The 13,770-nt window shown below is 46.2% G+C and overlaps 1 protein-coding gene across 1 annotated transcript; it reads left to right on the top strand.

Annotated features, from left to right (window-relative positions):
• The first annotated feature begins 433 nt into the window (after positions 1-433).
• On the top strand, positions 434-13,385 carry LOC141182778 (uncharacterized). Its single transcript, XM_073660885.1, has 7 exons — positions 434-495; positions 4,255-4,404; positions 4,534-4,713; positions 4,797-4,920; positions 5,004-5,101; positions 5,299-5,389; positions 12,109-13,385. The coding sequence occupies exons 2-7, from the start codon at positions 4,312-4,314 to the stop codon at positions 13,143-13,145; spliced, it is 1,623 nt and encodes a 540-aa protein (XP_073516986.1). The 5' UTR covers positions 434-495; positions 4,255-4,311; the 3' UTR covers positions 13,146-13,385.
• Positions 13,386-13,770: the final 385 nt, after the last annotated feature.

Genomic DNA, 13,770 nt, shown 5'->3' with positions numbered 1-13,770 from the left:
TACGCCCCGTACACGCGCGACTCCGCCCCGTAAGCCTCGTACACGTGCAGCTTCACTGCGTACGCCTCGTACACACTCGACTCCGCCCCGTACGCCTCGTACACACGCGTCTCCGCTCCGTACGCCTCGTACACGCGCGACTCCTCCCCATAAGCCTCGTACACGTGCAGCTTCACTCCGTTTGCCTCCTACACGCGCGACTCTGCCCTGTACTCCTCGTACACACTCGACTCCGCCCCGTACGCCTCGTACACACACGGCTCCGCTCCGTGCACCTCGTACACACACGGCTCTGCTACATCCACACTGTAAACCCCTCCTGACCCCACACATAAACTTCAGCTCATCCAGCACCATGACAACCAGCACAGCAGAGTCCTGCATCCACTGAGGCCCCTGATCATGTGACCCCTGACTCCTCCCCTCCTGTGACCTCATCACAGCTCCTGTGCGCACTGAGCAGCCATATATGTGGTGGCGGCTCTGCAGGTGGAGGTATGTGGAGACTCCCATTACTGGGCGCAGGGGGCATTAACCCCTTCAGCACGGAGACTCTTTTGGGGTCTTGTGTTGCCCCTTTATAAGAATCATAAGGTTTTTGTTCTGTTTCCTGTAATAGATACATACGACCCAACTATGGAGACAGGAAGGGAGGAAACGTATTGTTCTCATAGTACAGGGCCCCTTTACTGGCCCCACAGTGTAATGCCCCCATTATGCCCCTTATGCAGGATGTATGATGCCCCCCACAGTGTAATGCCCCCATTATGCCCCTTATGCAGTATGCATGATGCCCCCCACAGTGTAATACCCCCATTATGCCCCTTATGTAGGATGTATGATGCCCCCATTATTGCCCTGATGCAGTATATATGATGCCCCCACACAGTGTAATGCCCCCATTATGCCCCTTGTGCAGTATGTATGATGACACCACACAGTGTAATGCCCCCATTATGCCCCTTATGCAGGATGTATGATGCCCCAACACAGTGTAATGCCCCCATTACGCCCCTTATGTAGTATGTATGATGCCCCCACACAGCGTAATGCCCCCATTATGCACCTTATGCAGGATGTATGAGGCCCCCACACAGTGTAATGCCTCCATTATGCCCCTTATGCAGGATGTATGATGCCCCCACACAGTGTAATGTCTCCATTATGCCCCTTATGCAGTATGTATGAAGCCCCACACAGTTTAATGTCCCCATTATGCCCCTTATGCAGTATGTATGATGCCCCCACACAGTGTAATGCCCCCATTATGCCCCTTATGCAGTATGTATGATACCCCACACAGCGTAATGCCCCCATTATGCACCTTATGCAGGATGTATGAGGCCCCCACACAGTGTAATGCCCCCATTATGCCCCTTATGCAGGATGTATGATGCCCCCACACAGTGTAATGCCTCCATTATGCCCCTTATGCAGTATGTATGAAGCCCCACACAGTTTAATGTCCCCATTATGCCCCTTATGCAGTATGTATGATGCCCCCACACAGTGTAATGCCCCCATTATGCCCCTTATGCAGTATGTATGATACCCCACACAGTGTAATGCCCCCATTATGCCCCTTATGCAGTATGTATTATGCCCCCACCCACAGTATAATTTCTCCCCAGTACCACCTGAGGTCCTGTAGTTGGAATAATCCCTCTGGAAAATGGTTTTCCCTCTGCCTGCTCCCCTACATATAGACCCTTGAGCATGTATACACTCATGTAGGGGAGCAGGCCTCACTAGATATCGAGGCTTCGTACAGTAATATACCGCATGAGGATGATATCAGAGGAGTAAGACATTTCTTGAAATCGAGATCAATAGAGTGTAGCAGACATAATGACTTCATGGAGGATCTTCTAAAATTCACTCTTACACATAACTTCTTTCTTTTTGACAGGAAGTACTTCCACCAGCTCAGGGGTACTGCGATGGGGACCTGTTGTGCCCCCTCATATGCTAACCTATTCCTGGGCTGGTGGGAGGAAAATACAATATTCATAGATGATCATAAGTGGTGGCATCCATATATTGGGGTTTAGTATAGATATATTGACGACATTTTTATCATCTGGTCAGGAACGAGTGAAAAGTTTCTTGAATTTGTCAGGGAACTCAATATCTATAGAGTGAGCCTGAGATTTATGTCAGAGTTTAAATATTACCAGTTGCCTTTGCTGGATGTACTAATCAAGAATGAAGGGGATGGGACCTTAGGTACACTCATCTACCATAAACCTACAAGCACTAATAAACTATTGAAGTGGGATAGTCACCACCCCATCCTCATTAAAAAAAAGCAATATCCAAGAGCCAATTTTTACGATTGAGAAGAGACTGCTCTAATGTCACAGAGTTTAATATACAGGCAATAGACATGAACACCAGATTCATGGAAAAGGGTACCCACGATACATTTTGGATTCCACACGATTGTTTGCAGAAAATCAGGAGAGACAGACATTCCTCCATACCTAACCAAGAGAGCAAGAAAAAGATGGGATAACACGAGTAATAGGAACTTATCACAATCAGAGTGACCATATCTTTAATATCCTCAGAAAACCCTGGCCAACCGGGACCTGAGGGTGCTGTGGGATGTACTCCCACAATAACTTTCAGAAAGGGTCGGTCAATTAGGGACCGTTTAGTGCATAGTTTCTATAAAAACCTGCACCCAAGTGGACTTGGCTGGATAGAAGAGTGTGCGGTTTCTTTAGATGTGGATAAAGTTGTACATGTAATTGGATGAGACCATGTAAATCTTTCTCGAGTTCCTCTACAGGTAAAATCTTTTTCCAGAGGGATTATTCCAACTGTAAAACCTCAGGACTTTTATATATGGCCACATGCACCTGCCCCCTAGATTTTGTATGAACGACCAAGAGGCAGTCTAAGAGGAGGGTGGGGGAGGGGGCATTTGGGTAATTTATGCCATGGTCAGGACACCCCAATTAGTGAGACTCATGAACAGTGCACATCGAGGTGAAACCGGAAACATCTCGTTTTGTATCATTGCGGCGGTTAAACCCAATGTGAGAGGAGGTGATCACAATAGATGTATCAAAAAGGAAAGCGAGTGGATTCCAGACTGGATGCACAAGCCCCTAAGGTACTCGAGGAGCAAATTTCCTATGCCTGTTTTGTGTGAATACATCCATATTCTGATTTACATTTTTGGATTTTATATTCTACCCATTGCTACTCAGTTTCCTGAGAATGGGGTTCACATATTGTTTTACTTCTTCGAGAGATCTGAGCTTCTGTATCAGAATTATTTCTTATTAGTTATATCCCACTTATACTATTTAGTAACTAACAAGTGTGGTGTTCCTTGTGTATGTCTAATTATGCAATAGGGGTCAAATTTGACCATTTAGAAATTTACTGTGGGCCACCATCCCATATTTTCTAGAAGTAGATCTACATGCTTATTGTATGATGGGAGGATGTGCAATACTTGTTGTTAGTCTCCCATGATGCTGATCTCAGAGGGAGGATTTTTCATTTGATGGAATGCGATCCAATATCATATGCACTCCGGTGTGGAGCGCAGACATCTGGGCATGCGCAATCGTGGACAATGATCCTAGATTCGCTCCGGCGTGGAATGATAAGTACGGGCATGCACAGTCACAGGTACGAGTGGAGCAGCGGCAATCAGTTTATCTGGTGTTTCAGCATAAAGCACGTCACTTCTGGACAATCGCACTAGGGGATGGACATTATCGGACCTCTAGCTCATGAGAAGTAGCGTAGGTGCAGTACATTATTGTAGACAGACTCCATTTTGTATATCCTGTGACAATTCACCTCTAGGAATGGGAATGAGCCTCCTAGTCTGGGAGGGGTTTTGGATGAATTGGGATATTTATACATGGGCACCTGGCTATTAGGCACACTATGCTGAACATCATGAATTATCATCCTTATATCAAGCCTCCTGATGAACCTGTTGGGGAAACGCGTTGAGGTGGATTATTGAAACATTGTCGGTAAATGAGACGAGAATTAGCTTTATGGAAGATGAATCTTTGAGAAAGTGTTCAGCTGCAGACTCCAAGAAAGAAACTGCTTGTTGTCTGTGGCCTAAAATATATAGGTTTTATTACCAGATGTAAAGAAGAAATCTAAATACTGTAAAATAATATATCTCCTCATATGTTTCCCTTTATTATCTCCAGTAATTGTATTATTACACAGGACTTTTATGATGTTACATCGGCTCATCATCTTCTCATTTAGGTCCCTACAATATCAGATCCTCTCAGTGAAGGTCTTCCATTTAAGAGAATTTTTCTTATGGACCCATCAAAGATGGATATGGACAGAGACAAGATGGCGAAGAGGATATTACATCTTACCCTAGAGATCCTCTTCCAGCTTACTGGAGAGGTGAGAGATTCTGATGACGTCACATTACATCATTCTTATCTATGGGAATAACAGATGGACAGAACTGGAGAGGTGAGGACTCTGGAAATGTCTGAAGTGAGATTTAATAATGTGTCTCTCCATAACCAGGATTACATAGTAGTGAAGAAGACCTCTAGTGGGCACTGCCAGGCCCCTGTATCTGAGGGATGGGAAAGACCCCTGAGCCCAATCACAGGGCCTCCATCTCACCTCTTGATTCATGAGGACATCAATGACCAGAAGATCCTAGAACTTGCCTACAAGATGATTGAGCTGCTGACTGGAGAGGTGACACTGCTGGGAATGCTGGGACATTACACAGTAATACTATGAAAGGATCAGGGGTATGACTGTATGATTGTATGTGTCAGGTTCCTATAAGATGTCAGGATGTTGCTGTCTATTTCTCCATGGAGGAGTGGGAGTATTTAGAAGGACACAAAGATTTGTACAAAGACGTCATGATGGAGGTTCTCCAGCCCCTCATATCACCAGGTAACAGACGAGGCTAAATACACACGGTCTATAATTATCTGTATGTAAAGAATGAATTCAGTCCCTGTATGTGTTTCCTCCAGATATATCCAGTAAGAGGACAACACCAGAGAGATGTCCCCGTCCTCTTCTTCCACAGGACTGTAAACAAGAAGAGCCCAATGTTCCTCAGGATCATCAGGTAGATGGAGAGAAGGTGTCATGAGAGCTCCCCTATGATGTGTACACGGCTGTGAAGGTCTTGTGCTCAGTCTTGTTTTATCCACCAGTATTATGTGTTTTTTGCTTGTGTAATGAGAACGGTGGAGATGGCAGGATTAGAGCTGATCATAGATGTGACTTCTCATCTGTCTGTGACTTTTACAATATTTGTTTCAGGGTGAAGATCTGACCCATATTAACACTACAGAGACATATGTAAGGGGTGATGAGTGGTGTAAAGAGGAAATTCCTACATATGACTACCCAGGTGAGTAATAACCACTAAACTCAGAGAAGTCACAGATTCTTCTCAGTCACCGGCTGTGGCTGCTTTATCAGTGGTGTAGTCCGGCCGTATCACAATCATGTGATCACCATTTTGCCTCTAGACCACAACATTCTCCTCCACCCAAAACTGTTCAAATGATTTTGAGCATTAAAACCCTTTTCCATAGAACTTACAACCTGGAGAATCCACCTACCCCCTGGGATTAGTAGACGCTGATCGTTACCTGCCCAGATCTGTAAACTACAAAGCCAAATGACCGCATACATAGAATTTGCTGACAAGTTAGAAAATCACTTGATGAAAAATAATATGATGGGTCTGTAAGAGAAAGCGGAGGGTAATGATGCTGTTCCTTCCTAGATCCCTGATATCTTATTGGATGAATCCACCTTCTCTCCCTTCTGTGCTGCTGAATGTGCTCATATGGTCCCTACAAGACCAGGTCCAGTCTTTCTGGCCAAACTTTACTTTTATGATCTACAACATTAAATGTGCAGTGAGGGCCAAGTGTGAATTTCTGTACAATAACAACAGAGTTTCCCTTTATCCTGATTTTTCAATTTATTTTAAAACCGACTAACTTCAAACAGGATAGTGATAAACTATATTAAAAACATTACACCTGTGCTATGATATACTGTATCTCTAAGCTAAATTTAAGACACCTCAGCTCTGCACTATTATAAAAAGTTCTCTTTGAATGTCTAATATTTCTTCATGAAATTCATCTGACAGAAAATATTGGCCCTTACGATAGTTTAGATTGCCAAGAGCCACCGAGCCCCATACTCTAATTACCCCAGAGAGGTTTCACCACTAGTTACTCACTATTTACTGATGGAGACTGTTGAGTTTGATCATTTCAGTAGATGTGTTATTGTCTATACTCACAGTTTTGACTACAGTAATTAGTGCCAAAAATACTCTGATTTAACCCTTTCCTACAGCCAGTTTTGTGTTCCTATCAGGGCCCATTTTTCAAATCTGACGTGTGTCACTTTATGTGGTGATAATTTTGGAATTCTTCACAAAGGATAATAGGAAGCAAATGGACCTTACAAATAATATTCCAACTTCTCTTGAATGTGACACTACCCCATATACGGTTGTACACTACTGTCTGGGCACATGGCAGGTTAAGAAGGGAAGAAGCGCCATTTAGCTATTTGAATGCAGATCTTGATAGAATAGTTCGCAGACACAATGTATTGGGGGCACTGTTCATAGTCACCTGGCAGCTCAAAAGATGGCTACCACGAACAGACTTGGCGCCATCTACTCCATTTTCCTGATCCCTGGGTTTGCCTTGCTCATCACCCTTTAACCCCTCTACATGGATCTGGACTTACACAGAGACCCCTAGGCTTGGGCGATGGTGTCACCTGCTGTTCTGTGGTGTGAGATGGGAAGAAGAATGGTCAGGTAGCCGGGTCATATCCATGAGGGCAGAGAAAATACAAAATCAGAAGACGCAAGAGTAGTCAGTAAACGGGCCGAGGTCACAACAGGAAACAAATACACAAGCCGGGAGCTGAGCACAGAGGACTGAACCAGAGGAGAACAAGGCAGTATCTGGCGGCTTCCAGCAATATGCTTTCAGCTTTAGTAGGGTGTGGTGCTTTCCAATTGGCTGAAGCAGGAAGCAGATTACTCCAGCTGGACAGCACACACACCCATACTGCCAGACTGGATAGTACTACAGGTCCCAGGCTTCCTAATCTTACTGGCTGGACAGAGCCTGCTCCGCCCAGAGCTTCTGGTTCTGACGTCTCCTCCATCACCAGCGCCGCCTGCAGGATGAATAAGGCGGCTCCTGGTGACAGAAGCAGACGTCGCAGGAGCAGATCCCAGAGGAGATGGGACCCACCATTTACAGAAGCCCTAATGTGACCAAATTTCAGAAAACCAGAGCAGTAGAAATCCCCATAAAGTGACTCCATTTTGGAAATTATAACCCTCAGTGAATTAATCTATAGGAGTAGTGACTATTTTGACTCTACAGGCACTTTCTGGATATTAGCACGCTGTGGATGTTGGAGAGTGAAAATTACAAATATATCATTTTATTGCTCAACACATAGTGTCCAGATTGTGCTCCAGGAGACACACACCATCAATTAAGTGGGTTCTTCTCACTATAGTAATGCCAAATACATGGATGCTAAATGTGTTTTGGGCACACTGCAAGGCTCAGAAGTGAGGGGGAGATTTGACTTTGGGAGAGTGGATATTGCTGGATTGGTTTATGGAAGCCATGTTGCTTTTCAAAAGCCTTTGAGCCACTAATGATGTGGAAACCTCTGGTTTTCCACTGACAGATGATGGACCTGAGTGAGGACTTGTTTTTTTGTGAGATGAGTAGAACTTTTTATTGGTATTTTTTCACCTACATAACATTGTTTGGTGGCTTTTTATTCCATATTTTGGAGGCAGAATTAACAAACAGTTGAACACCACGCTCCACTGGTTCTTTCTATGAGGTTTTCTATTAGACTGTGAACTGTTATTGTCTTGGTGAATAATGACGGCTAACATAAGGCAAAATTAAAAAAAAATCTCTGAAAAAGATACAGCCTTACCAACACCAAATCATATAACAAATGCACTAGCAGGATGCTGCAGACCCCCATGATAAAGGCAGTGCAGGTGCAAAATACTTATGGAGCAATCACTCACAAACTTACCAATTCATGGAGGGTGTGGTTGCCTAGTATTAAAGACTAGATGGTGGCCCGATTCTAACGTATCGGGTATTCTAGAATATGTCTCCCGACGGTGGCGTACTTATTTTAAATCTGGCGCCAATTGGCCGGAGACGGTGTTTAAATTTGGGGCTGATATCGCTGATTGGTCGCAGCCGCCGGTCGCGACCAGTCAGCGAACCGTGTTAGTGAGGACCGGGCAATTATAGTGAGGACTTATAATGCCCCATGCAGGATGTCACATCCCCTCCCTCTCTTATAATGCGCCATGCAGGATGTCCCTTGTCCCCCCCCACCATATAATGCCCCATGCAGGATGTCACATCCCCCCTTCCATTATAATGGCCCATGCAGGATGTCACCCCCCCTCCCTTATAATGCCTCATGCAGGAAGTCACATCCCCCTTCCCTTATAATGCCCCATGCAGGAAGTCACATCCCCCCTTTATAATGCCCCATGCAGGAAGTCACCTCCCTATAATGCCCCATGCAGGAAGTCACATCTCCTCCATATAATGCCCCATGCAGGATGTCACATCCCCCTTTCCATTATAATGGCCCATGCAGGATGTCACCCCCCCTCCCTTATAATGCCCCATGCAAGAAGTCACATCCCCCCCTCCCTTATAATGCCCCATGCAGGAAGTCACATCCCCCCATATAATGCCCCATGCAGGATGTCACATCCCCCCTTCCATTATAATGGCCCATGCAGGATGTCACCCCCCTCCCTTATAATGCCCCATGCAGGAAGTCACATCCCCCCTCCCTTATAATGCCCCATGCAGGAAGTCACACCTCCCCCATATAATGCCCCATGCAGGAAGTCACATCCCCCCCATATAATGCCCCATGCAGGAGGTCACATCCCCCCCATATAATGGCCCATGCAGGATGTCACCCCCCTCCCTTATAATGCCCCATGCAGGATGTCACATCCCCTCCCTCTCTTATAATGCACCATGCAGGAAGTCACATCCCCCCCTCCCTTATAATGCCCCATGCAGGATGTCACATCCCCCTTTCCATTATAATGGTCCATGCAGGATGTCACCCCCCCTCCCTTATAATGCCCCATGCAGGAAGTCATATCCCCCCCTCCCTTATAATGCCCCATGCAGGAAGTCACATACCCCCCATATAATGCCCCATTCAGGAAGTCACCTCCCTTATAATGCCCCATGCAGGAAGTCACATCCCCCCATATAATGCCTCATGCAGTATGTCACATCCCCCCTTCCATTATAATGGCCCATGCAGGATGTCACCCCCACCCTTATAATGCCCCATGCAGGAAGTCACATCCCCCCCCTCCCTTATAATGCCCCATGCAGGAAGTCACTTCCCCCCATATAATGCCCCATGCAGGATGTCACCCCCCCTTATAATGCCCCATGCAGGGTGTCACCCCCCCCTGTTTAATGCCCTATACAGGATGTCACCCCCCCCCCTTATAATGCCCCATGCAGGAAGTCACATCCCTCCTCCCTTATAATGCCCCATGGAGGAAGTCACATCCCCCCCAAATAATGCCCCATGCAGGAAGTCACATCCCCCCCATATAATGCCCCATGCAGGAAGTTATATCCCCCCAATATAATGGCCCATGCAGGATGTCACCCCCTCTTATAATTCCCCATGCAGCAAGACACATCCCCCTCCCTTATAATGCCCCATGCAGGAAGTCACATCCCCCCATATAATGCACCATGCAGGAACTCACATCCCCCCCATATAATGCCCCATGCAGGAAGTCACATCCCCCCATATAATGCCCCATGCAGGATGTCACCCCCCCCCCTGTTTAATGCCCTATGCAGGATGTCACCTCCCCCCCCATATAATGCCCCATGCAGGAAGTCATATCCCCCCCCTCCCTTATAATGCCCCATGCAGGAAGTCACATCCCCCCCTTATAATGCCCCATGCAGGAAGTCACATCCCCCCCTTATAATGCCCCATGCAGGAAGTCACATCCCCCCCATATAATGCCCCATGCAGGAAGTCACATCCCCCTTTCCATTATAGTGGCCCATGCAGGATGTCACCCCCCCTCCCTTATAATGCCCCATGTAGGAAGTCACATCCCTCGCTCCCTTATAATGCCCCATGCAGGAAGTCACATACCCCCCATATAATGCCCCATGCAGGAAGTCACCTCCCTTATAATGCCCCATGCAGGAAGTCAACCCCCCCCATATAATGCCTCATGCAGTATGTCACATCCCCCCTTCCATTATAATGGCCCATGCAGGATGTCACCCCCCTTATAATGCCCCATGCAGGAAGTCACATCCCCCCCCTCCCTTATAATGCCCCATGCAGGAAGTCACTTCCCCCCATATAATGCCCCATGCAGGATATCACCCCCTCTTATAATGCCCCATGCAGGGTGTCACCCCCCCCCTGTTTAATGCCCTATGCAGGATGTCACCCCCCCCTTATAATGCCCCATGCAGGAAGTCACATCCCCCCTCCCTTATAATGCCCCATGCAGGAAGTCACATCCCCCCCAAATAATGCCCCATGCAGGAAGTCACATCCCCCCCATATAATGCCCCATGCAGGAAGTTATATCCCCCCAATATAATGGCCCATGCAGGATGTCACCCCCCTAATAATGCCCCATGCAGGAAGTCACATCCCCCCTCCCTTATAATGCCCCATGCAGGAAGTCACATCCCCCCATATAATGCAGGAAGTCACACCCCCCCCCATATAATGCCCCATGCAGGAAGTCACATCCCCCCATATAATGCCCCATGCAGGATGTCACCCCCTCCCCCTGTTTAATGCCCTATGCAGGATGTCACCCCCCCATATAATGCCCCATGCAGGAAGTCACATCCCCCCCTCCCTTATAATGCCCCATGCAGTAAGTCACATCCCCCCCTTATAATGCCCCATGCAGGAAGTCACATCCCCCCCTTATAATGCCCCATGCAGGAAATCACATCCCCCCCCATATAATGCCCCATGCAGGAAGTCACATCGCTCCCATATAATGCCCCATGCAGGAAGTCACATCCCCCCCATATAATGGCCCATGCAGGATGTCACCCCCCTTATAATGCCCCATGCAGGATGTCTCCCTCCCCCCTGTTTAGTGCCCTATGCAGGATGTCACCTCCCCCCTCCTCTATACTGCCCCATGCAGGAAGTCACATCCCCCCCTCCCTTATAATGCCCCATGTCCTGCATCCCCTCCCTCTCTTATAATGCGCCATGCAGGATGTCACATCCCCTCCCTCTCTTATAATGCCCCATGAAGGATGTCACATTCCCCCTTCTATTTTAATGGCCCATGCAGGATGTCACCCCCCCTCCCTTATAATGCCCCATGCAGGAAGACACATCCCCCCCACCCTTATAATGCCCCATGCAGGAAGTCACATAACCCCCATATAATGCCCGTTGCCGCTGATCTCCCGACGGTAGCCGAATGGAGGTCAGCGGCGCCTCCGGTCGGGGTACTTATGTTGCCAGCAGCTGGCTGCATCGCCACTGACCTCCGTGCGGCAGTTGAACCGCTAACGGCCGCCATCTTTTTCTGAAATCTCGCGTCGCTGATTGGCCGCGGCCGGACCAATCAGCGACGCGGGATTTCCTGGACAGACAGACGGGATAAGATAATTATATATATTAGATGCACACAGAAGAAGCTTGCATAGGACACCAGTCACACAGGCAGGTTTGATGCACAGTGTCTGGCTTAGCCTATTGATGATGCTCATACTATTAGATCAGGAGGGCTACCCAGCACTATATAAGTGCACCCACATGGACAGACACCCCAGTACACCCAACCAACACTAAATTGCTAGTGCATTTGTTATCTGATTTGGTGTTGGTAAGACTGATTTTTCTGTGATGTTTTCTTGGTAAATAACTTTTACATAAAGTGAATTTTTACGGAGAGTTTAAGTAGAAATGTTCAACAATATAAATTTTAAGGATATGTTATTCATAAATAATAATTGGTTTTATTCTTTCCAGATGACTGTACCGAGAGATCAGAGGGACAGCTGAAATCAAGTTTTATCAGACATAAGATAACCCACACAGAGGAGAAGCCTTTTTCTTGTTCAGAATGTGGGAAATGTTTTAGCCATAAATCATCTTTGGTTATACACCAGAGAACCCACACAGGAGAGAAGCCTTTTTCATGTTCAGAATGTGGAAAATGTTTTGGCCATAAATCAGCTTTAGTTAATCACCAGAGAACTCACACAGGGGAGAAGCCTTTTTCTTGTTCAGAATGTGAAAAATGTTTTAGCCAGAAATCAGGTTTGGTTAATCACCAAATAACTCACACAGGGGAGAAGCCTTTTTCCTGTTCAGAATGTGGGAATTTTTTTATCCAGAAATCAGCTTTGGTTAATCACCAGAGAACTCACACGGGGGAGAAGCCTTTTTCCTGTTCAGAATGTGGGAAATGTTTTAGCCAGAAATCAGATTTGGTTAATCACCAGAGGACTCACACAGGGGAGAAGCCTTTTTCCTGTTCAGAATGTGGAAAATGTTTTAGCCATAAATCAGATTTGGTTAATCACCAGAGAACTCACACAGGGCAGAAGCCTTTTTCTTGTTCAGAATGTGGGAAATGTTTTAGCCATAAATCAGCTTTGGTTAATCACCAGAGAACTCACACAGGGGAGAAGCCTTTTTCTTGTTCAGAATGTGGGAAATGTTTTAGCCAGAAATCAGTTTTGGTTAATCATCAGAGAACTCACACAGAGGAGAAGCCTTTTTCTTGTTCAGAATGTGAAAAATGTTTTAGCCAGAAATCAGCTTTGGTTAATCACCAAATAACTCACACAGGTGAGAAGCCTTTTTCATGTTCAGAATGTGGGAAATGTTATGCAGATAAATCAACTCTTAACAAGCATCAGAGAACTCATACAAGGGAAAAGCCTTTTTCATGTTTAGAATGTGGGAAATGTTTTATACGGAAAGCGCATCTTGATGACCACCAGAGAGCCCACACAAGGGAGAAGCCTTTTTATGTTCAGAATGTGGGAAATGTTTTGTGAATAAATCATCACTTCTTAGTTACCAAAGTACTGACACAGGAGAGAAGCCATTTTTATGTTCTTAATGTGGGAAATGGTTTCCTTGGAAATCAACTTTTTTTAAACTTCAGAGAAGTCACACAGGGGAGAAGCCTTTTTCATTCTAATCTAAAATTGTATCTTTTTAAAGGGGTTTTCCACTACTAGGACAACTTCTTCTCATTCCTCATGTTTGGCCTTGTTAAAATAAAAAACAATCATACGCAACTCCCATTCTGGCACCGTTCCATTGTTGTCACAACTTGCGTTTCCAGTGCTCACATAAGGTTGTTACATCACACAATCCTGCTCCTAATCAACACCACCTTTGGATGTATTGAACATCAACAGGAAGGCCATGGCATGGACATAGCACCGAGAGAACGCACACACTGAAAACACTCTCTTCAGACCGTGTTCCGGGGGGAATTATAAGCAATTTACAGCCTCAAACATGACGTCCGATATAGGAAAGAAAGAGGAGATCGGAGGTTAATCTGAGGTCCTCCACCTCCGTCAGCATGTCTGGTATGCAGCGTTTCTTATGGAAGGTCTTATCTTCCTGCTCCGGAGCCATTACTGCCTCATCTCAGCGTGGTAAAAGAAG

Source organism: Phyllobates terribilis, unplaced genomic scaffold (assembly GCF_046119375.1).
Source record: "Phyllobates terribilis strain yellow unplaced genomic scaffold, ASM4611937v1 Scaffold_36__1_contigs__length_13169755, whole genome shotgun sequence".
Taxonomy (NCBI): domain Eukaryota; kingdom Metazoa; phylum Chordata; class Amphibia; order Anura; family Dendrobatidae; genus Phyllobates; species Phyllobates terribilis.
The sequence above is the reverse complement of the archived record's forward strand: the minus strand, read 5'-3'. Positions and strand labels throughout refer to the sequence as shown.